At 51.0% G+C, this 23532-nt stretch overlaps 1 protein-coding gene across 1 annotated transcript in view; it reads left to right on the top strand.

The window, feature by feature from the left end:
- dok6 (docking protein 6) overlaps positions 1 to 23532 on the top strand; it is a 44793-nt gene that overhangs the window by 17486 nt on the left and 3775 nt on the right. Inside the window, exons 2-7 of the mRNA XM_056299737.1 lie at positions 2659 to 2766; positions 6994 to 7108; positions 15054 to 15173; positions 17558 to 17747; positions 19872 to 20010; positions 22140 to 22245. Of these exons, the coding sequence (XP_056155712.1) occupies positions 2659 to 2766; positions 6994 to 7108; positions 15054 to 15173; positions 17558 to 17747; positions 19872 to 20010; positions 22140 to 22245 (778 nt within the window). The remainder of the gene's footprint in view (positions 1 to 2658; positions 2767 to 6993; positions 7109 to 15053; positions 15174 to 17557; positions 17748 to 19871; positions 20011 to 22139; positions 22246 to 23532) is intronic.

Below are 23532 nucleotides of genomic sequence, written 5' to 3'. Positions count from 1 at the left end.
AGAGAGAGAGAGAGAGAGAGAGCCAGAGATAGAGATAGAGACGGAGAGAGAGAGGGGGGAGGAGAGGGGGAGAGAGAGAGAGAGAGCCAAGGAGAGAGAGGAAGAGAGAGAGAGAGAGAGAGAGAGAGAGCCAGAGATAGAGACATAGAGACATAGAGACATAGAGAGAGAGAGACATAGAGAGAGAGAGAGAGACAGGGGGAGAGAGAGCCAGAGAGAGAGAGAGCCAGAGATAGAGACGGAGAGAGAGAGGGGGGGGGAGAGGGGGAGAGAGAGGGAGAGAGAGGGAGAGAGAGAGCCAGAGATAGAGACATAGAGAGAGAGAGAGAGAGAGAGACAGGGGGAGAGAGAGCCAGAGAGAGAGAGAGAGAGAGAGCCAGAGATAGAGACGGAGAGAGAGAGGGGGGGGAGAGGGGGAGAGAGACGGAGAGAGAGGGAGAGAGAAGAATATGCCTCCCCATGCCTTGACCTTGAAGTGGCCCACGCTACACATTACAGTGGTATGTGTGCCGTCGCCGGCTGGTGTGAACGAGCCGCCAATCAACACACACTTTTGAAACGCACTTGAGAGGCACCCATCACTCAGATGTGTTTTATTACACTTCCCCGGTGCTATGATGAGTGAGACGTGTGAGGGAGGGACAGGAAGGAAGGGAGGAAGGAAGGCAGGGGTATAGGCGGGGGGGGGGTTTACCTGTCTTTTTTCATTCTCATGGGTTTCGTTCCGTTTGATGAATGGATGGGTCCAGAACTCTTGAGATTAAGAGATTCTGTTCATAATGTGATAGCTTTATGGCCACACTAAAACCAGTTTTATCCGTTTATTGAGCGGAAACGTGCTGGCATGTCCTCGGGATGGTTTGAGCTGGTCGCCCTGGTGACAAATTCAACAAATAAGGCGCCGCTCTGAGGGAGAGAATCCATGTTTTTCCTTTCTACCGGGGGAGGTGCTCGTTAGGATCAACTCTGTACACACTGCCTCCATCAAACAGAGCTCCAGAAGAGGCCTTGACCATACAGGTGACACGGAGGTCCACCATGGTGGACCAATAAAACACCACGAGGCAGGTGGACCAATAAAACACCATGAGGCAGGTGGACCAATAGAATATGAGGCAGGTGGACCAATAGAATATGAGGCAGGTAGACCAATAAGATATGAGGGCAGGTGGACCAATAGAATACGAGGCAGGTGACCAATAGAATATGAGGCAGGTGGACCAATAGAATATGAAGCAGGTGGACCAATAGAATATGAGGCAGGTGGACCAATAGAATATGAGGCAGGTGGACCAATAGACTATGAGGCAGGTGGATCTCGAGAAGATGTGGCGAGATGTTCAACTGCAAAAACTGTTACATTCAGTCTAACCCACACCTCCATCACTGTCCTCTACATCTACACCCCTTTTATATACTTTATACATGGACACCTCCATCACTGTCCTCTACATCTACACCCCTTTATATACTTATACATGGACACCTCCATCACTGTCCTCTACATCTACACCCCTTTATATACTTTATACATGGACACCACATCACTGTCTTCTACATCTACACCCTTTATATCCTTTATACATGGACATCTCCATCACTGTCCTCTGGCATCTACACCCATTTATACACTTTCTACATGGACACCTCATCACTGTCTCTACATCTACACCCATTTATACACTTTCTACATGGACCCTCCATCACTGTCCTCTACATCTACACCCTTTATATCTTTATACATGGACACCTCCATCACTGTCCTCTGGCATCTACACCCCTTTATATCCTTTACACATGGACACCTCCATCACTGTCCTCTACAGCTACACCCTTACTGAAGCAGGTAGCTATTACGATGGAGTGGGAGATTGTTTGTTTTCGTCCCCTCCCCAAGGGTTGAAACTGGTTATTCTACCCACCCAGAAACGTGCCCTTCACCGGGTGGTGTTCCCCTAGGTGATCGCTGTTTGTTTGGAGACATATGGGTAATTGAATTGGGATAATCTGTTACTCTTCACTGCTTGCTGTTAACACGTTTGTGTTGGATGCCGCCGAGGCTTTTTAAGTTGGGCGAACTGCGGAGCGAAGGCCAGTCTCTGTTTTATATACCTGCTGCGTTGAGTGGAAGACTATAAATAAAGACTAACTTGTGTCTGGTCGTTATGCTGGCATTTAAACATGTTGGTGGAGTACGTTGTTGCTAAGTGGGTTATTTGGAATTAATTTTTTTTTCTACCCGTTAACACGAGGCTTGCTTTTTCTGCTGTGCTTCACGGCGATGTTTTGGTGCCAGGGAATAGCAGCTCGGACCTCTCCGCTTCCCTCCCGTCCCAGACCTCCGGTCGATCACCCCGACCCCTTAATTTGATGCTTGCCGAAGTCCATTTCTCTGCTCCCGTAAAGCGGGGGGGAGTGTCCTTTAGTTGATTTCTCCATTTATTTTCGTCCTCCTCCTCCTCCACTTGGGAGGCTCAGCGCTTGGGGGTCAGCTTGGGGTCAGTGACGGGGGGATAGGGTACGTTGTTCAAGGGCACTTCAGCAGGGCAGACCATCATCCAGTAGACACGGGGTCTTCTGGATGACGGTTCGCCCTGCTGTCACCGGGCCCCCCTCGCCATGTCCCCTCACCAGCCTCCTCTCCCTCTCTGCTGTCAGATCTTCCGGAGGTGCTGGCTGGTCTTCAAGAAGGCGTCCAGCAAAGGGCCTCGGCGGTTAGAGAAGTACCCGGATGAGAAGGCGGCCTACTTCAGGAGCTTCCACAAGGTACTGTAAACAAAAAATGGACTTCACTCGGTGTCGGAAATTGTATGCTATATACTGCATACTGCATATTATTAGCAGGTGAGTAGAAGTACGACGACTTTCCCAGTATACCACACTGCAGTGAGCCGCAGCACTTCCTCTAAGCTGCTGCAGGTTGATGGCGCCATACCAACACTGGGGTTCCAGGCATCTATTTTTGGGGTGCCTCCATAGCCGAACGGTTACAGCGCATACCATATGACCACACGGTCACAGCATCACCGGTTCGATTCCAGCCGGTGACCTTTGACATCGGGCGGCGCGGTGGTCCAGTGGTTAGCGCTGTTGCCTCACAGTAAGAGGGACCTGGGTTCGAACCCCGGGGGTTTTCCATCCTTGGGGGGGGGGTCATCCCAGCATCCTTTCTGTGTGGAGTTTGCATGTTCTCCCCGTGTCAGCGGTGGGATTTCTGCAGCTGCTCCGGTTTCCCCCACCATCAAAACAAACATGCATGTTAGGGTTTATACTCCTGTCTGTGCCCCTGAGCAAGGCAGTGGGGGGAAAGCACCGGAGTTGGTCCCCGGGGCGCAGCATGAAGGCGGCAGCCCACCGCTCCTAGCTACACAGATCACAACTAGGATCAGTTAATTTGCAGTAACTGAATTTCCCCGAGGGGATTAATGAAGGAAACTTTAATTTTTAAAATGTAAATATAACCATTAGTTTTAACTACTTCCTGCTGAGGTCAGAAGTAACGTTTGAATTCAAGCGGCTCCACCGGCCTGCTGCTTCGGTTTGAACCATCCTCTGGTATCGCTGGTTGTTGTGAAGCATGGCAGTGCATTGTGGGATACTCCTGCCAGCATACTGCTCAGCGTTCCCATGCTATGATATTCTTCTGGATGTGGTAGGACATCCGGGTATTTCTGGCATACTATTTGAAGCATATTATGGTTTCAGACTCACTAAAAATGCCTGCAATACCGGCTCAGTAATACTACATGTTATTGAGTACGCTCGGATGCACGTTCGGACGCCATTCTCGGCGTCCACATTCGTTTTAAACGAAGCGTTTGCGTCATTACTACGGCTAGTTGAGCGAAGGAAGATCCACGACGACGCTTCGAGCTCGGCAGAAAATGAAAAAAAATGCATCACAGCTGATGGTTTATAACGCCTGCTAGATCTCCATGGATTCATATAAATCCTTCCCTCTTTGTGAGGTATTTGCCAACCCTCGCCCTCCCCGTGGTAATTTCGAGATGTCAGAACGGTATTATGTATGAGGGACGCACCCGCGAGACGGTGCCCGGTTTAGACACTACTCAAAGCCTGACAAATGTTTATTCATAGGTCACACTGTTTGACCCTTTTATTGACGTGCCCTGCTCACAGTCCGGTCACACGCCTCGCTTTAGTTTACTTGACCACTGAGTGGCGAAATAAAAAAAATCCCCTCTTCTGTTCAAGGCTTTTGAGTTAGTCGTGTTAGAATGAAATGCAAAGCACATCTCAAGAACATTCTTCAACCCAGTGACGGAGTCATTGGGTTGAATAGAATGCTATTATTGGGCCTCCGTCCGGGTGGCATTGGGGGGGGTCGCCGGTTTGAATCCCCGTGTTACCTCCGGCTTGGTCGGGCCTCCCTACAGACACAATTGGCAGCGTCTGCAGGTGGGAAGCCGGATGTGGGTACGTGTCCTGGTCGCTGCACTGGCGCCCCCTCCGGTCTGGTCTCCACCTGTTCAGGGGGGGGGGGATAGAGTAATCCTCCCACGTGCTACGTCCCCCTGGTGAAACCCCTCACTGTCAGGTGAAAAGAAGCGGCTGGCGACTCCGCAGCCGTGTAACGCTCACCTGCAACCGACCTCCTCTCTGCACTTGTACAGAGATGCTCTCTAACGGCTGCAGCTGACGGAGATAAGAATCCATTAAGAGGCATTTTCCTGCTCTCTCCTTCCCGCGAGGCCGTCTCCCCCTTTAAGGAGATAATCCGGAATATTATATTTCTCTCCCCACCTTTTAAGCCCTCTGAAAATAGCCCAATTACGGCTCATTATCGTTTGTGGAGGCCGGTAATCTTACAGGAGTTGTGCAGCGCGCGGCGCCGCATCCACGATGAGAGGGACGGGGGGGGGGGGGGGGGGAGAAGGGAAGGCCGGCTGCGGCGTCCTTTTTTTATTCCGTAACGCAACCGTAGCGCGAGAGCTTCTCTATTAATCCGTAACGGGCGGTCTCTCGCACCCCCGCCATTACGAGCTATCCTCTGTGACCGGGCGGACGTACCCAAACCCCGGGTGACGGCACTCATTTCGACTCCAGATAATCCCTCACGGTGTCCCAATTTGCACAAAGTGGGTTTGAGCGCCAGCTCACACCTGAGGGCTGAGCGGCAGGGGGTGGGTGGGGTGGGGGTGGGGGGGTGGGCGCTGTGTTAGCGTCTCTCGCTGGCGTGATCACCCAAGTGCGGTGAATGAAACGGCTCTCCGTCTACTGCATCAGGCTGTCAAGCGGGGGGTGGGGTTGGGTGGGGGGGGATGGCGTCCCGCGTGGCTGTATCCTGCCCCAGCCAGCGCCGGCGTGAGTGATGACTGCACCCATGCACCAGTGCACCCTGTAATGCGTTGCCACAAAGATCAGCAAAGGTCCTGTCTGAGGGCTTCATTCAACGCCGCAGTGCTTTGGGGAGGAAATGGGCTGGCGTCACCGGCGGGCCGACTTACAGAATCAACTCTTTCTTTATTTCTTTCTTTTATTTCTTTCTTTTCCCCCGTCTTTCTGTCTCTCCTCGGCAAGAATAAACAGAAAAACGACAAGGTGGGATTCCCACCCCACCCACCCCACCCCGCGCTACATCTCTCTCGACGGTGGCAGCTACAACGGAGAGACGAGGCCGCCTTTAAATACAAATATCTGCACATGCAAGCGCAAATCGCTAAACCGAGGAGCGGCAATTATTTTGAGGAGATTTAGCTTTTCGCCTTTGATAGCAGGAGAAAAGGGAGAGGAGACAAGCGGAGCACGGAGGGAGGGGGGTACGGGAGTAGGTCTCGTCAGAAATGATTCACTTTGCTCAACACTAGCCAGCCATCCCCATCCCATCCCCATCCCCATCCCACCCCCACCCAAGGCCTGGGAAAGCACCCAAATCTCTCCCTCACACACACACACACACACAGAGGAAGATAATCAAGCCTGCACACTTACACGGTAAACACAAACACAGGAGAAAGAGAGACACAAGGCTTGCAGAGCGTGCAGCCCCCCGAAATTCCCACTGCTGATTTCTCTCAGCTGGCGGTCATGTGTGGGAATAGCCTACCCGAGGACAAATACACATCTTTGGGGTGGGAAAAACAATGAACCCCAGGTATTATCATGGAGGTGTATGAAAAAAACAACAACTCCTATCTCAGAATATCCGTACCCCCCCGCCCCCCCTCCCCCTCTCCATTTCCTGCTCTCCGTTATTGCCCGGCTCCGCCGCTGAAAATTCCTCTCCCCCCCCAATCTCCCCACCACCGCTGTACAAGATGAAAAGTGCTGAGTGGAGCAGACCTGGCAACCCCGGGGCCAAAAATATATCCCGCTTCATGTGCATCAAGCGCAGAAGTCCGCGGTCCCCACATATGTTGTGCGTGTTACGAGGGCCCGGTACCGTAGCTTTAACCGCCGAGGTTTACTGTACGGGCAGCGAGCCCATCTAATTCATCCCCGGCGGTCTGGCGGAGAGCCAGCAGCTAGCCGGGGATGGACGACAGTAATGTAATGGGCTTTATCTAGCGGGGGAAGTGAACACAGAGGAGATCGTTGCATAAAACGGCCTGTAAACGCGGGTAATATTCAATTAAACGTAATCTTCTCTTTTTTCTTCCTTTTTTTCTTCTTCTTCTCCTATTCGAGATCAACCTCCTGGTAAGACGGTTTAGAGGCCTTTTCATCACGGCCCTCTCTGTGTCGGCTGGAACCGGGGTTTGCAGGGGGAGGTGCTTGAGCGCGGCCGCTCGGCGTGCAACCCGGGCGAGTCACATCTCCCCCCCCCCCCCGAAATGCTCTCAGCATACATTAACACAAGCGGTCTTCCTGAAGGGTGTAGCGCCCCACCACCACCCGTTCCCCCCGTCTTATTATTACTTTTATTCTTACCAAAGGAGACAACCCCCCCCCCGCCCGCCCCCCGTTCTGTGGCTGCTGGCTGTGATTGGCTCAGGGTAAAGATCTGTTGCTACCCAACTCTGTCCTCCGCAGATCACCGAGCTCCACAACGTCAAGAACATCACCCGGATGCCGCGGGAGACCAAAAAGCACGCCGTGGCCATCATCTTCTACGACGACACGTCCAAGACGTTTGCCTGTGAGTCAGGTAAGTGGCTGCTCTTACTCACCCATGACCCCCCCCCACCACCACCACACACACACACACTTACACCCACCCTAGTGGGGGGTGGGGGGTAAGTAGTGGGGAGTTGAGTTCTGGTGTGTGTGTGTGTTTGGCTGGCTGATGGTGGGGGGGTGGGTGATGGTGGGGGCGCTAGTGGGAACCACAGGTGTGTGCGAGGTGGCCAAGAACGCCTTGCAAGAAAAGAAGAGAGGAGAGATGACGGAGAATGAAGGAGGGGTGGGGAGCGAGGGGCCGGGTGAAGGCGAGAGAGAAAGGGGAGGGAGGGAGAAAGCGAGAGAGGGAGGGGGGAGGGGGGGGGCCGCTGGAGTAAGGCCAAACGCTGCTCATTTGCCGCTGTATTAAGAAGTCGGAGGGTCTGCTTAGGAATATTGATTTTCATATCACAGGTACTCGTTTTGCAATGTGTTTCAGCCCAATTATTGACTGGAACAATAGTGATTGCTTTTTAAAAACGTGGCCAGGAAGCCAAAAAGCCGTGTGATTATCCTCTCCGCACTCGGCCGGTTGGGATGCAATGGTCCGTTGTGGAGCGGCAAATGGACGGAGCTGGATGTGGAGGGAGGCGGAGGGCAGCGGAGTTTGATGATGTTAATGGACGATCGGCGATGGAGGAAACAGCTCCGTCTCACTTTCACTCACTCTAGCCTAGCCCGTGCATGCATCTGTGTGCGCACACGTGTGTGTGTGTGTGTGTGTGTGTGTGTGTGTGTGTGTGTGTGTGTGTGTGTGTGTCTGTGCATATATAGGGATCAAATACCTGCTGACTACTCTGTCTAATGTCTGCTCTCTCATTTACATACACACACACACACATGCACACACACACGCACACATGCACGCATGCATGTATGTGCACACAAACACACATATACACACACACAAACACAGGTCAACTCATGCACATGCGCACACACACTTACAGTAGTCTGTCTCACGGCTCATTTCCATACCCACAGCCCTCCCCCTTGCACCACCATATGGAGCTCTTTATGAACCTGTGTCCGATGACCTCCCAAGGTCCTTCACTTCCTGAACCCCATCACCACACACACACACACACACACACGCACACCCCAACAGGATTCAAAGTCATATGGCCTCATTTATCATGAAATAATTAGACTTAATGTTTTCATACTAATAACAAATAATTGGCCTACAAGCTCTGCTGAATATATTTCAGTATTGTCCGGTACTGAACACATGGCACATGATGTCGCTTGGTGTAGCACAGGACTGGAATACGACGACTAGCTTTTTAGCCCCTGGCTTCCTGTTTCGATTCTGCTAGCTGAATGGCTAGACAATAGCTCCAACACTACAGTCTGTGTTTATGTTTATTCAGGTTCCCATTAGCGACTGTGTCGTAGCAGTAGCTACTCTTCCTGGGGTGCCCATAAGCGTTTCTTCAACAATACTTCAATAACGGGTAGTACATCAATGCACACATTCACACTACACAATAAGACTAATAATACACAACACAACCAGTAAGACGCACGACAGCCGGACACCAACTCAAAGCCTGTCTCATGCATACGCTGTATAATTTCATCTCTTCAATAACTGAAGAAAAGAAATCACTTCACAACTCCATCTACTGAATCACAAAGAAGAGTGGGACGAATAGCGCTCTGCATCCATATCACATCTTCAAGAGCAGAAAAAACTAAAAGTCACACAGGGTTGTACATGATTCCTTGTGTAAACAAAAACAATCTTAACTTTTTTTTTTAAAAAAAAACATGTATTAAAAAAAACCTTCGTAATGAATTTCCTGCCACCGTTGTTGGATGATTAACTGTTCTCTGTATTAAACTAGTTCTACAACGCAGGCAACAGAGAATGACCCTCTGACGCCTGCCGAGTAGAGTAATGATGTTGGTCGGGAAAAAATGTTAGGGCACTATAAAGCATTTCTGGGGTTTTAGTTATAATGATATTTCCAATAAAACACACTAGAGAATAATGCAACCTGCTTTTTACGCTTAACCAAGCCAAATGGCTCTTTACTGTACTTGCTCATGTCCGACGCGGACAGTGAAGATCAATGCGACCTACTTTGTTCTGAGCTACCTGTAACCTGTTCAAATTAGTTTCTGTTGTTTTGGACCAAATCGCTGGAAAATAATCGAATCATCTAATAATCTAACTGTGATAACACCAATGTGTCCACTAATTGTTTGGTCAATAGCTAGGCCTAAATCTTCAATAGCGTTTTATAGCAGCCATGCTTCTGCCCATTATTACCACCACCTGATCAATTTGGCTCTTCCAAGACATTTTTACCACCAACAGTGATCCCTAATACGTAACTTTGCATCTGTTACTTGTTCATAACTATATATCCTATAGTTAAGTGCAAAATAGGTGCAACTTTTAATTTATATTTTGAACCAAATACCATACATTTTGTCATTTCTACATTAAGAGCCATTTTATTTAATGTTAACCTTTTTTTAATTAACATTAATAGCTCATTTAAAGTCCTACCAACATACACACCTTCTCCGGGTGTGTGCGCCGATGTATTTATTGTGGAATTGTCTATATACACCACAATGGTGACGTGAGTCAAAATTAGAGGTAAATCATTTGTGAAAGTGGGAAACAAAAGCGGCCCCAAACAACTTCCTTGAGGCACTCCACAAGCCACTGCTCCTACCTAAGAATAACTACCATTAGAATATACAGTATATTTCCTGTGGTGAGATAAGTTTTGATCCATGCAGCAGCAGATGCTTCAAAGCCACGAGAGATCAACTACAACTTGATGATCAAATATGTCAAATGCTGCACTGAAATCCAACAATACAGCATTAACAACTTTTTTCTCATCGATTTCTTTCATCCAGTCATGCGTCATCTGAGTTAATGTCATAGTTGTAGCGTGCCCCTTTTTATATGCATGGTGATACACCATATTTGAATATTGTTTAAAGAAATAATTTTGGATTTGCTCAAAGCAGGTAGTAGGCTTATTGGTTGACTATTTTTACCTGAGAATGGTTCTTTGCCATTCTTGGTTGGTGGAACAATCTTGGCTATTTTCCGTTTTAAAGGAAAAACACGTTTTTCTAAACTTAAATTAATGATGTAAGAAATAGGCAGCTCATTCATTTCTGCTACATGTTTTAGTTGCTTCAAATCAAGGTTATCAACACTTGAAGGCTTTTCCTTACTCTCGTGTAATAATTTCTTTATTGTATCAATACAATCTCTTTCAAATTTAGACTTACATGATTTATTGCTTCTTTTTTTAAAATTAAACTGCTAGAAAGCCCATCTTCTTCATGTCTGAGACCCACACCCTAACGTGGTTCCTGAATGTTATTGCTGAAATAACAACTTCAATAATTAGCAATATCCATTGGTTTAGTAAGAATTTTTCCATCTGCTTCCAAAAAGGATGGTGTTGGCTTAGCTCTTTTTCACAGTAATTCATTGAAAGCATGCCACATTTTTCTACGGTCTGATTTAGCATCTTTAATTTTTCCTCATATTATTTTCCTTCCGTTGCCAGCATGGGGATCACCGGTTCGAATCCCCATGTTACCTCCCCCGCTTAGTTGGGCGTCCCTACAGTTGGCCATGTGTGGGTGGGAAGCTGAATGTGGGTGTGTGTCCTGGTCACTGCACTAGCGCCTCCTCTGGTTGGTCGGGGTGCCTGTTCAGGGAGGAGGGGGGACTGGGGGGGAATAGTGTGATCCTCCCACGTGCTACGTCCCCCCTGGTGAAACTCCTCACTGTCAGGTGAAAAGAAGCGGCTGGCGACTCCACATGTATGAGAGGAGGCATGTGGTGGTCTGCAGCCCTCCCCGGGTCGGCAGAGGGGGGGGGGGAGCAGCGACGGGGACGGGTTCAGAGAGTGGGGTGATTGGCCAGGTACAATTGGAAGTTTTTGGAAGTTTTTGGAAGTTCGGTCCTCCTTCCTATTGCAGTTAGGCCGTGATCACAACAGCCCAGTGGGATTGATATTCGCTTTCGAGCACATCTCAGCGGCATTTGTAAAAATTAGATGCAAGTAATCAAAATGCAAGTCGACGATTGTGAGCCATCAGCTCTGTGACATAATTTTGTTGGCTTTGTAATGACTTGTGACAAATTCCATGTATATCTGCACAAGCAAGCAACTTATTTCCGAGTTTCCCCCGGAATTCCGATCAACAGTAGAAGTAAATTTGATTATTTATTTCACATACACTACCTAACATTTCACATATTTCACCCAAATATATTATCGTTGCATTTGGTGGTCTATAACAGCACTCAGTAAAGACTGGGTCTAGATGAGGCAGTTGACCTTGTGGCCAGGTTACCTCAGCTCCTCCTACACCAGGGGTTAAGTTAGGGGTTCGATTTCAACCATTTTTACATCCAAGGGAGTTTAGGCCAGTGTTTCTCAACCGGGGGTCCGCGGACCCCTAGTGGTCCGTGGTGTAATTGCAAGGGGTCCGTGAAAATCAAATATCTTTAAAAAAAAGATCCTATGACATTTATAGGAATAGGATTATTTTACTCAAATGTGACTGAGACCTTTATCTACCTAAACTATAAAGGGTAACAGGATTTTTTTCTCTAATTACATCTGTTTCACAAGTGTAATCTATTGTATTTTAATAAGAGATCTCGCTCCCGTTTGCATTGTTGAAAGTTACTGCATACATATTCTGTTTTGTTACATATATCTGAAAGTTACTGAATACATATTCTGTTTTGTTACATATATCTGAAAGTTACTGAATACATATTCTGTTTTGTTACATATATCTGAAAGTTACTGAATACATATTCTGTTTTGTTACATATATCTGAAAGTTACTGAATACATATTCTGTGTTGTTACATATATCTGAAAGTTACTGAATACATATTCTGTTTTGTTACATATATCTGAAAGTTACTGCATAAGAATTCTGTGTTGTTACATATATCTGAAAGTTACTGAATACATATTCTGTTTTGTTACATATATCTGAAAGTTACTGAATACATATTCTGTGTTGTTACATATATCTGAAAGTTACTGAATACATATTCTGTTTTGTTACATATATCTGAAAGTTACTGAATACATATTCTGTGTTGTTACATATATCTGAAAGTTACTGCATAAGAATTCTGTTTTGTTAACTATATCTAAAGTTACAACTGAAAGCTCTTATTTTTGCCCCAAAGAGTGAATAAATGCTATAATGCAATTTAAAATGCAGTTTCTACTGTTTCCATCAAATTGCAACCCCCCTCCCCCAAGATCAGGTGGAGGGGTCCTCAGGGTAGATCAAAAATACGCAGGGGGTCCAGGACCCCAGAAAGGTTGAGAACCACTGGTCTAGACAAGCCCAAACACCGGTGCACATGGAGCTGGAATGTTCGGTGTGGCCGTGCCTGTGTGAATATGTCAGAGTGTGTGACAGGGGGAGGAAGTTTGCTTTTATGCATCGTTCTCCTTGCAAATGTTGTGTGTGTGTGTTGTTTTTGTGTTGCATGCGGTTGAAGCACTTCTGCTCTTGCGGGCCCACTATGCGAGCTGTTAAACAGTTGTTAGAAATGCACCATATGTCTTGTCATTTATTTCAAAACACTCATTTTTAAGATATGCTAACACACACACAATTATACAGAACCACAGCTCACTCATCACACGCTTCTGCAAGTGAATATTCACAAACACTCGTAGCACATCGAGCCACGGTGGCCGGCTTTCGCTTCCACGCGTGTGTCTCCGCACACATCGGCGAGCACAGCTACATATCCCAGAGTTGCGCCGGGCTCCGGGACGGAGGAGGTGCACAGAAGATAAACAACTCCGGCGCGCTTGCTTCATTTCATCCTCCAGTAACTCTTAGCAAAAGCTCACACGAGACAATTGGATATCTCCTTTCCCCATTGTGTACAGCTCCCCTCTCCTCCCGCCGACTGAAGAGGAGGGGAAAGTGGCGCTCACCAGCAACTGTTGGCGACACAGAATTCGAGACTCATGAAATCATCTGTACCCTCTCTGTTTCCAATTAAACGACCCAATCCCACCGTCCCGGATGCACGCTCGCCCCTTTAAGTGCCAGCTGCCAAGTGGAGAGCCACGGCATAACTTCCACAAATTGAGTCCCCCAGCCCAGCCCCCCACCCCACCCTTAACTCAGAGTTTATAATTGCCCTCAAAGTTGCATCGGAATTGTTCCGATTCCACGGTGCGTCCCCCGCCCCAATTACAGCTCTCACCCGGCGAGAAGCCGAGGCCTTCCTTCAGCTTGGATAATAACCTATCGATTAGCCACAGTAGTTGATGGTCGGTGCCGGATCTGATCGAATCTGTATTGGGTGTTTTTTTTTCTTTTCCTTTGCAGAGGTACTGTATTGCTCTGTGTCAGAACCGCGCATTGGGGGAAGGTGGGGGGGGTGGGTGGGTGGTGGGTGGTGTGGGTGGGCAGTATACCCCGGATTCATCTGCTGTTGAACATTGTTGAACTGGCTGCCCGTTTTCATGTGCTCCGAATCGATCAAATTGATTGGTCTCCCTCCCAGCTACTGTAACCTGTACTCGTGCACGTGGAGGGTTTCGTTCTCAAATACCCCCCGGGGTTACCCTACACCGGTGAGCCAAAACATTACGACCACCCGCTTGATATGCTGCTGCCCCTCTGAAGTTGTGAGGTGGAGCCTCCGTGGCTCACACTTGTCAGCTCAGCACATCCCACGGACGCCCAGTCGGATTGAGATCTGGAGGATTTGGGGGACGGGGCAACGCCTCGAACACCTCGTCGTGCTCCTCAAACCATTCCCGGACGACCTGTGCAGTGTGGCAGGGTGCACTGTCCTGCTGAAAGAGGCCACCGCCATCAGGGAATGCCAAGACGTGGTGTACCCGGTCTGCAACGACGTTTAGCTAGGTGGCACGTGTCCACTTCACGTCCTCGTGAAAGGCCGGACCCGGGGTTTCCCAGCAGAACCTTGCCCAGAGCATCGCACTCCCTCCGCCGGCTCGTCGTCTTCCCCCACGGTGCATTGTGGCGCCATCGCTTTCTAAAAGAAGCGGGAGTCATTGGACCAGGTGACCTTCTTCCACTGCTCCAAGGTCCGGCTCTGACGCTCGCGTGCCCATTGCAGGCGCTTCGACAGTGGACAGGGGTCACCGGGGGGCACTCTGACCCGCCTGAGGCTACCCCGCCCCATACACAGCAGGGTGCAACGCACCGTGTGTTGCAACACATTCCTCCCGTAACCGCCATTCAAATGTCCTGTGACCTGTGCCCCAGTGGACCTTCTGTCGGTTCGGGACCAGACGGGATGGCCTCGCACATCAACGAGACTTGGGCACCAAACACGCTGTACTCATCGCTGCTGACCCGGAGCACCCCCACAAGCCTTGCTGTTTCAGACATGCTCTGACCCAGTTGTCTGGGACATAACAAGGCGGCCCTTGTCAAAGTGGCTCAGGTCTTTACTCCTGCCCGGTTCTCCTCTATTCAACACGTTGACTACGACAAGTGATGGTTCGCTTACCATCTCATCTACCCCACACCTCGACATGTGCCCTTGTTTGGAGCTGATCCCCGTTATTCGGGTCACCCGGGAGTGGTCATAATGTTTTGGCTCATCGGTGTATAGGCCTGTCATCACACGCCGCTGGCACCATTACTGTCTGACATGGGTTTTTACACACTGAACAGATGTGTGTGCAGAAACTGTGTGTGGGCGTGTACGTGTGTGTAACGCACAAATGTATGGCGCACCGTCTCGAGACTTGGAACGCCGACAACGTACCCTACGGGCATGCAAAGCCGCAAACCATTCCCTTTGTCACCGTGTGTGCGTTTGCAGCGATCTGACGCGGAGGCGGAATGTGCAAGTGTGTGTTCGACGGCGCATGCGCCATATTTGCTCATCTCCGTGTGGTTGTGTGCAGAGCTGGATGCGGAGGAATGGTACAAGCTGCTGTGCGTGGAGTGCCTGGGCAGCCGCCTCAACGACATCAGCCTGGGCGAGCCAGACTTGTTAGCGGCGGGGGTGCAGCGGGAGCAGAACGGTGAGTGCCCAATTAGTGCCTGCAAACACAGACGGCCATTCAGGGTCAATCTCTCTCGTTCGCTCCGGCCATCAAACTGTTAGCGGTCGCCGCCCAGGCCTCATACGTGTTAACGCAACCCAGCCCTCCGAGGGCCGGGGCGACCAGAACAGCCACTGTCCAATTAGGCCCAGCTAATAGGGGGCCGTATTTGTCAATATCTGGTCCCCCCCCCCCCCTCCAACATTTACTTGTTACATTAGCAGATGTTGGGTCAACTTCAGAGGTTTAAGGGAGTGTGTGTGTTGTGTGTGTGCTGAAGTGTGTTTTTTTGGACGGTGTGTGTGTGTGTGTGTGTGTGTGTGTGTGTTGTAGCACAGGTCGCAGGCTATGACCACGGATCTGTTCCTGGCCTAATGAGAGGCGCTGTGCATCACTGGCTTCCCCCATAATGAAGCTTGTCACCGAGATGGATGAGATTATAGCTCCTAAAGCCGTGTGAAATAAATGTGCCCCCCCCCCCCACATCCCGCTCTCAGGAAAGGGAGCTGGAAAAGGGAGGAGGCGGCAGGGCACTGCTATCACGGAGGGGCCCGTTTCCTACGTCACGTGGGGAGTCGCAGAGGAAATGGAGGAGGCGACAGGCGAGGGAAGAAACCGTCTGGAAAAGGCCGTGAAGCGTCCGCCGCTTTGGCGGCACGCTCGCGGTGCCTCGTCACCTCATCTCGCTTAACGAGATATCAGAACTTTTGCTTCCGGTGGCGCGGCGGTCCGAGCCCCGGAGCGGTTGGGGAGGCCGCCGGCCGACCAGCGGTTTGCATCGCGTGGTTAAAACAGTTCCTCCCTGCTCTTTGTCCGACTAACGAAATAAGAGGCTTGGTGCTCCACTCACGTTTCAATTAGCGCCCCCACCCCCACCCAGCCCCCACCCCCAAACGGCAGGGGCCGATAATTAGATTAAAGTTCATTTTCACTGCTCCTAAAAATAGACTTCCACGCTATGACAACGCCATTTTCTCTGCACTGCAGACACATGGCTTATTTTGAATCATTAGGTGTAATTAGCGAGGGCTAATTTAGATGGTGGAGCGCTCCCTCTCCGTCCTCCTCCTCTCTCCCCGAGAGCGTGTTTCAAGTGAATGGCCTGGGGTTTGGGTTTTGCAGAGCCCCGCCACGCCAGTCGGCGGTTGACCTTGCCCAAAAAGGTGGCATGATAGGGGGCCTCCGGGTGGCGTGGCGGCCTATTCTGTTGCCCCCCGACACGGGGATCGCCGGTTCGAATCCCCGTGTCGCCTCCGGCTTGGTCGGGCGTCCCCACAGACACAGTTGGGAGTGTCTGCGGGTGGGAAGCCGGATGTGGGGGTGTGTCCTGGTCGCTGCACTGGCGCCTCCTGCGGTCGGTCGGGGCGCCTGTTCAGGGTGGGAGGGGGAATAGCGTGGTCCTCCCACGTGCTACGTCCCCCTGGTGAAACTCCTCACTGTCAGGTGAAAAGAAGCGGCTGGTGACTCCACATGTATGGGAGGAGGCGTGTGGTAGTCTGCAGCCCTCCCCGGATCGGCAGAGGGGGGTGGAGCAGAGACCGGGACGGCTCAGAGAGCGGGGTAATTGGCGCAGTACAATTGGGGAGAAAACCGGGGGGTGGGGGGGTGGGGGTGGCATGATTTGGTTGAGTTGCATGTTTTAGAATACGCTCCTGTGCAGGACCAACCCACCTCCCAGCACCTGCCCGGTGTGGGCGAGGTGACCCACAGGCCCCGTCCTGCAGGCGGGTTCACACAGACCCGCTGACCTGCTGCCAAACAAGCTGCTGCTTGCTGAAGTGCCTCAGTGAGACCGGTTCAGTTTCCTCTCCGGGCCTTAGCAACAGGACAGCCGCCGACCTTCTCCACTACCCACTCACACACGCTGTACCCGGGGCTCTTCCCCAAAAGGCAGAGAAGAAGAATCCAGCCCTCGATAAAAACCCAACCCCCGTCTTAATCAGGCCCCTTACGTAGCCTCGTTTAGGACGAGCAGCAGGCCTGCCTGAAAAACCCCTCGCCTCAGATGCCCCGGCGTCCTTACTGCCCCGCCTCATCCGCCTCACCCCTCCTCTTCACGTGTGCGTGAGCCGTCTCCTCTCATCCTGTCGGGTTTTTTCTGGGAGTTCCGTGTTTGTGCAGGCTGGCGGTACCGGTACCTCCGGGTCCGAGTGCAGACACGCTGGACTGGACTTAGTTATGAGTGGGCGTGTCCTCCAGAACGCAGACGCCGTTCGAGGTTTCCGGCAACACGATCGCCGTGCTGGATCCCACCGGCTCACAGACTCGATCGCTGCGATATTAAGATGTCTCCGTAAATCTGCCCCGTTTCCCGTCCTGATGCCTTCTGCCCTCCTCTCCCGTGTCCACTTGCATGTCTCCAGAACGCTTCAACGTGTACCTGATGCCGACGCCCAACCTGGACATCTACGGAGAGTGCACCATGCAGATCACCCACGAGAACATCCACCTGTGGGACATTCACAACGCCCGGGTCAAACTGGTCATGTGGCCTCTCAGCTCCCTCCGCAGATACGGGCGCGACTCCACCTGGTTCACCTTCGAGTCTGGCAGGTAGCAGCACACACACACACACACACGTGTGTGTGTGTGTGTGTGTGTGTGTGTGTGTGTGTGTGTGTGTGTACGTGGTGGCTGCAGGCGCATCAGGTGTCCTCCTGCAAGGACCTAGAAGGAGGACAGTCATACTCCACCCCGAATGACCGCCAGTGATGATGATGATGATGTGTATGTGATGTGTGTATGTGATGATGATGATGATGATGCGTATGTGATGTGGTGTGTATGTGATAATGATGATGATGATGATGCGTATGTGATGTGGTGTGTATGTGATAATGATGATGATGATGATGATGATGATGATGCGTATGTGATGTGTGTATGTGATGATGATGATGATGATGATGATGCGTATGTGATGTGGTGTGTATGTGATAATGATGATGATGATGCGTATGTGATGTGGTGTGTATGTGATAATGATGATGATGATGATGATGATGCGTATGTGATGTGGTGTGTATGTGATAATGATGATGATGATGATGATGATGCGTATGTGATGTGGTGTGTATGTGATAATGATGATGATGATGATGCTGCGTATGTGATGTGGTGTGTGTGATAATGATGATGATGATGATGATGCGTATGTGATTTGGTGTGTATGTGATAATGATGATGATGATGCGTATGTGATGTGGTGTGTATGTGATAATGATGATGATGATGCGTATGTGATGTGGTATGTATGTGATAATGATGATGATGATGATGATGATGCTGCGTATGTGATGTGGTGTGTATGTGATAATGATGATGATGATGCGTATGTGATGTGTGTATGTGATGATGATGATGATGATGATGATGATGCGTATGTGGTGTGTGTATGTGATGATGATGATGATGATGATGCTGCGTATGTGATGTGGTGTGTATGTGATGATGATGATGATGATGATGCTGCGTATGTGATGTGGTGTGTATGTGATAATGATGATGATGATGATGATGATGATGCGTATGTGATGTGTGTATGTGATGATGATGATGATGCGTATGTGATGTGTGTATGTGATGATGATGATGATGATGATGCGTATGTGATGTGTATGTGATAATGATGATGATGATGATGCGTATGTGATGTGGTGTGTATGTGATAATGATGATGACGATGATGATGATGCGTATGTGATGTGGTGTGTATGTGATAATGATGATGATGATGATGATGATGATGATGATGCTGCGTATGTGATGTGGTGTGTATGTGATGATGTCGCGTGTTTGCGGGTGCGTTTGTCTGTCGTGTTTGTACGAATGAAACGGCAGCGGTAGAAGAAGAAACGAGTCACTTTTGGAAATGTCAAAAACTTTCGGTGAAGCGGCGTCCGGGTGGCGTGGCGGTCTATTCTGCTGCCTACCAACACGGGGATCGCCGGTTCGAATCCCCGTGTTACCTCCGGCTCGGTCGGACGTCCCTACAGACACAATTGGCCGTGTCTGCGGGTGGGAAGCCGGATGTGGGTGTGTGTCCTGGTCGCTGCACTAGCGCCTCCTCTGGTCGGTTGGGGCGCCTGTCCGGGGGGGGGGGAACTGGGGGGAATAGCGTGATCCTCCCACGCGCTGCGTCCCCCTGGTGAAACTCCTCACTGTCAGGTGAAAAGAAGCGGCTGGTGACTCCACATGTATGGGAGGAGGCATGTGGTAGTCTGCAGCCCTCCCCGGGTGGGCAGAGGGGGTGGAGCAGAGACCGGGACGGCTGAGGAGAGTGGGGTAAGTGGCCGGCGGCTACAACTGGGGAGAAAAGGGGGGGGAGGGTGGATCCAAAAAAACCCCACTTTTGGCAAAGCAACTTAGAATATCAAACACATCCCAGGAAATCACTGTTTATCAAAGAGCCCTGCAGGCAACAAAGTAGCAGGGAGTTTATGCGTGTGTGTGCGCGTGTGTGTGTGTGTATATATGTGTGTGTGTGTGTGTGTGTGTGTGCGTGTGTGTGCGTGTGTGTGTGTGTGCGTGTGACACAGATGTGCATTTCAATGCGAGTGTATCTAATGATATAAACATGCACATTTGTAAACCAGCAGTCAAAATTGAGAGCCTGATCACCCCCCCCCTCCTCCCCCCACCTCCCCTCCTCCCTCCCCCTCCATGTTCCTGGCGCAGGATGTGTGACACCGGCGAGGGTCTGTTCACGTTCCAGACGCGCGAGGGGGAGATGATCTACCAGCGGGTGCACTCGGCCACGCTGTCCATCGCCCAGCAGCACGAGAGGATGATGGAGGAGATGGAGAAGAGCTCCCAGGTAACGCCGTGGCGCTTTCCGCCGCTTTAGCCGGCGCCGCTCGGACAGGCGTCCGGTCGGCCCGCGCAGACCTCCCGCGAACCGTATCGCGGCGGCCAGAGGGGAGGGGCGTGGTGACGTCAGCACGCCGCCGCCGCCGATGGGGTGGGGGGGTAAATATGTCAGTATTTCGGGAACATTTGTACACTGGTTATTTTTAAGATGAAGAGAGAAATAAGAATCAAGAAGACTTGTTGGTTTCCAGGAACTGGGACACCTCACACACACACACACACATGCACGCACACACACGCGCGCGCATGCACGCGCGCATACATATGCGCGCGCACATGCACGCGCGCCACACATGCACGCGCACACATGCGCGCGTGCATGCACACACACGCACACACACACATACTTGCTCTCCATCTGTCACGTGCAGACGCTCGTCTAACAGCCCGGGTAAAACAGGAATTGAAATGAAGCTGCAGCATTTATCCGTCACATCGCGCTGAAGCGGAGCACAAGCTGGGCGGTGTTTAAAATACAACGCAGTGCCGTTGATGCCGCAACGCTTAGACAACCACAAACAAACAAACAAATAAATAAATAAACGGGTGAATGCATGAATAGATTTGGGAGTCACGTCGGTACACGTGTCTGCAAGTAGCGCCTCGCAGATGACAGACAGCGTGTGTGGAACATCTTGATGCAGCGAACACGCCGCTCACCTGCTGCTGCAAGATAGTTGAAAAACCAACACACACACAAACACACACACACACACACACACACACACACACACACACACACACACTGGGGAATATGCCAACACGCCCGCATCTCGGCATGTATGTACTCATTAATGCACACACACACACACACTAAATCATTTTAAATCTACCAAATACTTGTTTCTCCTTGGATTTTTTTTTCTCCATTGCTTGTTTGATTTAGACCCGGTTCAATCCCCCCGCCGGTTCGATCCCTCCGCCGGTTCGATCCCTCCGCCGGTTCGATCCCTCCCCTGGTTACACTGTGATTACTCTGTACACAGCATTATTTTTAGAAAACAGCCAACATGGAGGCAATACATCATTATATAATTTGCAGATTATATATTCTGCTCACACACACACAAGCTTGTTCATGCTTTCCTGCATACACAGACACGGACACACTCATCCTCATGCACACACACACACACACACACACACACACACACACACACACACACACACACACACACACACAAGCTTGTTCATGCTTTCCTGCATACACAGACAGGGACACACTCATCCTCATGCACACACACACACACACACACACACACAAGCTTGTTCATGCTTTCCTGCATACACAGACAGGGACACACTCATCCTCATCCTCAAGCACACACACACACACACACACACACACACACACACACACACACACACACACAGCGTTGCCGTATTCCTCGTAGGCGGGGTCTCTGGTGTCTTTGCCTTTGGACCAGAAGCCCTCTGACACCCCGTGGTTTTGGCCTCTGTTCCCTCCTTGCATCCCACCATCCTTCCTTCCTCCTCCCCCCGCCCCGCTATCATCTGTATTCTTTATTTATGTAGGCCTGCCGAGTGCCTGATGAGGCTTGACCATATGGCCATGCTCTTGGACCCCGCCATCTTGGATCCTTTCCAAATGCGGCGTTTTAACCCTCAGCCCTATAAATCACGGCTGAGCCACACAACCCCGGCCGCCCGTCGCTGCAGTGGAGCTTTGGGGAATGTCGTGTTCATTAGGGCTGCTATTTCCCCACCCCCACCCCACCCCTCCCTCCCTCTGTGCACGTGAACAGCATCGGACACGTAGTCCACAATAGCCGGAGTAACGCTCCACGTGTCAGATGAGACCTCTAATGGCACGAACGCACATCAAGATAATAAAATGCACCACCGAGTCGCAGTCGCCCGGCTGGGGGTTAAGGCGCTCGTGACGCAACATCCTAAATTAATCTCCATTTCACCCCCAAGGAACGTCCGTACAGGCTGGAACCGTCTTTCCCTCTTCTTTTTTTTTTGCAGTTCTCGCCGCCACTGGGAGTGTCGTGTGACAGAGAGCAGGGATGGGAAACTAAAAAAAAAAAAGGCTGCTCTTGTCTGTTTCAGATCCACTCCAGAGAGACGCTAACCAAGTCCATCTCCCTGCCGCGCAGCGCCTACTGGCAGCACATCACACGCCAGAACAGCGTGGGAGACCTCTACTGCTACCAAGGTACCGCCACACCGCCACGCTGGGCTACCGGTGCCCTTCCCGTGCTCCCGCCGCCGCTGGCTCGCCATGCAGCACGCTGTGCAGCTCGCCGTGCAGCACGCCGTGCAGCTCGCTGTGCAGCTCACCGTGCAGCACGCCGTGCAGCACGCTATGCAGCTCGCCATGCAGCACGCCGTGCAGCTCACCATGCAGCACGCCGTGCAGCTCGCCGTGCAGCTCGCCGTGCAGCTCGCCGTGCAGCTCGCCGTGCAGCTCACCATGCAGCACACCATGCAGCTCGCCGTGCAGCTCGCCGTGCAGCTCGCCGTGCAGCTCGCCGTGCAGCTCACCATGCAGCACACCATGCAGCTCGCCATGCAGCACGCCGTGCAGCTCACCATGCAGCACACCATGCAGCTCGCCGTGCAGCTCGCCGTGCAGCACACCATGCAGCTCGCCGTGCAGCTCGCCGTGCAGCTCGCCGTGCAGCTCGCCGTGCAGCTCGCTGTGCAGCTCGCCGTGCAGCACACCATGCAGCTCGCTGTGCAGCTCGCTGTGCAGCTCACTGTGCAGCACACTGAGGGCCAGAGGTTGAGCAAGCTGGAGGCATGGCAGACAGAGGAGTGAGTGAGTGGAGGGACAGATGGCTATCTGGACACATAGATGGATAGAGAAACACGTGGATGGATGGATGGATGGATGGATGGATGGATGGATGGATGGATGGATGCCACACCCAATATAGTACTACCACTGTCCTAGGTGTTCTAAAGCTGTCCTGTACTGTGGCCGTCAAGTGTGTGTGTGTGTGTGTGTGTGTGTGTGTGTGGATGCAGACCAGAGGCGGGGGGGTGATTACTGGGCTGATGAGATTATACTGTGTCCATGGTATTAGTTGATTAGTGGACTTATCAGCGGATTATAGGCCTTTTGGCTTTGGGTGATAAAACAAATTAGAAAGCCGGGGAAAGATGAAAGTCGCCGTTACATCATCATTTTCTTCTGAAAAACGGAAGCCCGGCGTTTATCTTTTTTTTTCTCTTCTTTTTAATTTACCTTTTTTTTTTTATCATTTAATTGTAGCTCGATAAGGCTGGAAGCAAACGTGCGTCGTCTTCCACCCCCCCCCCCCCCCGAGCATCTCGGGAGTTTTTTACGCCGGCGGAGTCAAAAACGAAGGACCCGTCCGGGGTTACCCCCGCCCCCCCCCCCCCCCCCGGGTCATTACTTATAGGCCGGGTCCTCTGAAACTCTTCCTCTCTAAACTCTGGTGCACAGAGCCGCTTCTTCATCATTCATCACCCTGGC

Source organism: Lampris incognitus, chromosome 19 (genome assembly GCF_029633865.1).
Source record: "Lampris incognitus isolate fLamInc1 chromosome 19, fLamInc1.hap2, whole genome shotgun sequence".
In the NCBI taxonomy this organism is placed as follows: domain Eukaryota; kingdom Metazoa; phylum Chordata; class Actinopteri; order Lampriformes; family Lampridae; genus Lampris; species Lampris incognitus.
Note: the sequence above shows the minus strand (reverse complement) of the source record. Positions and strands in the feature narration are given on the sequence as shown.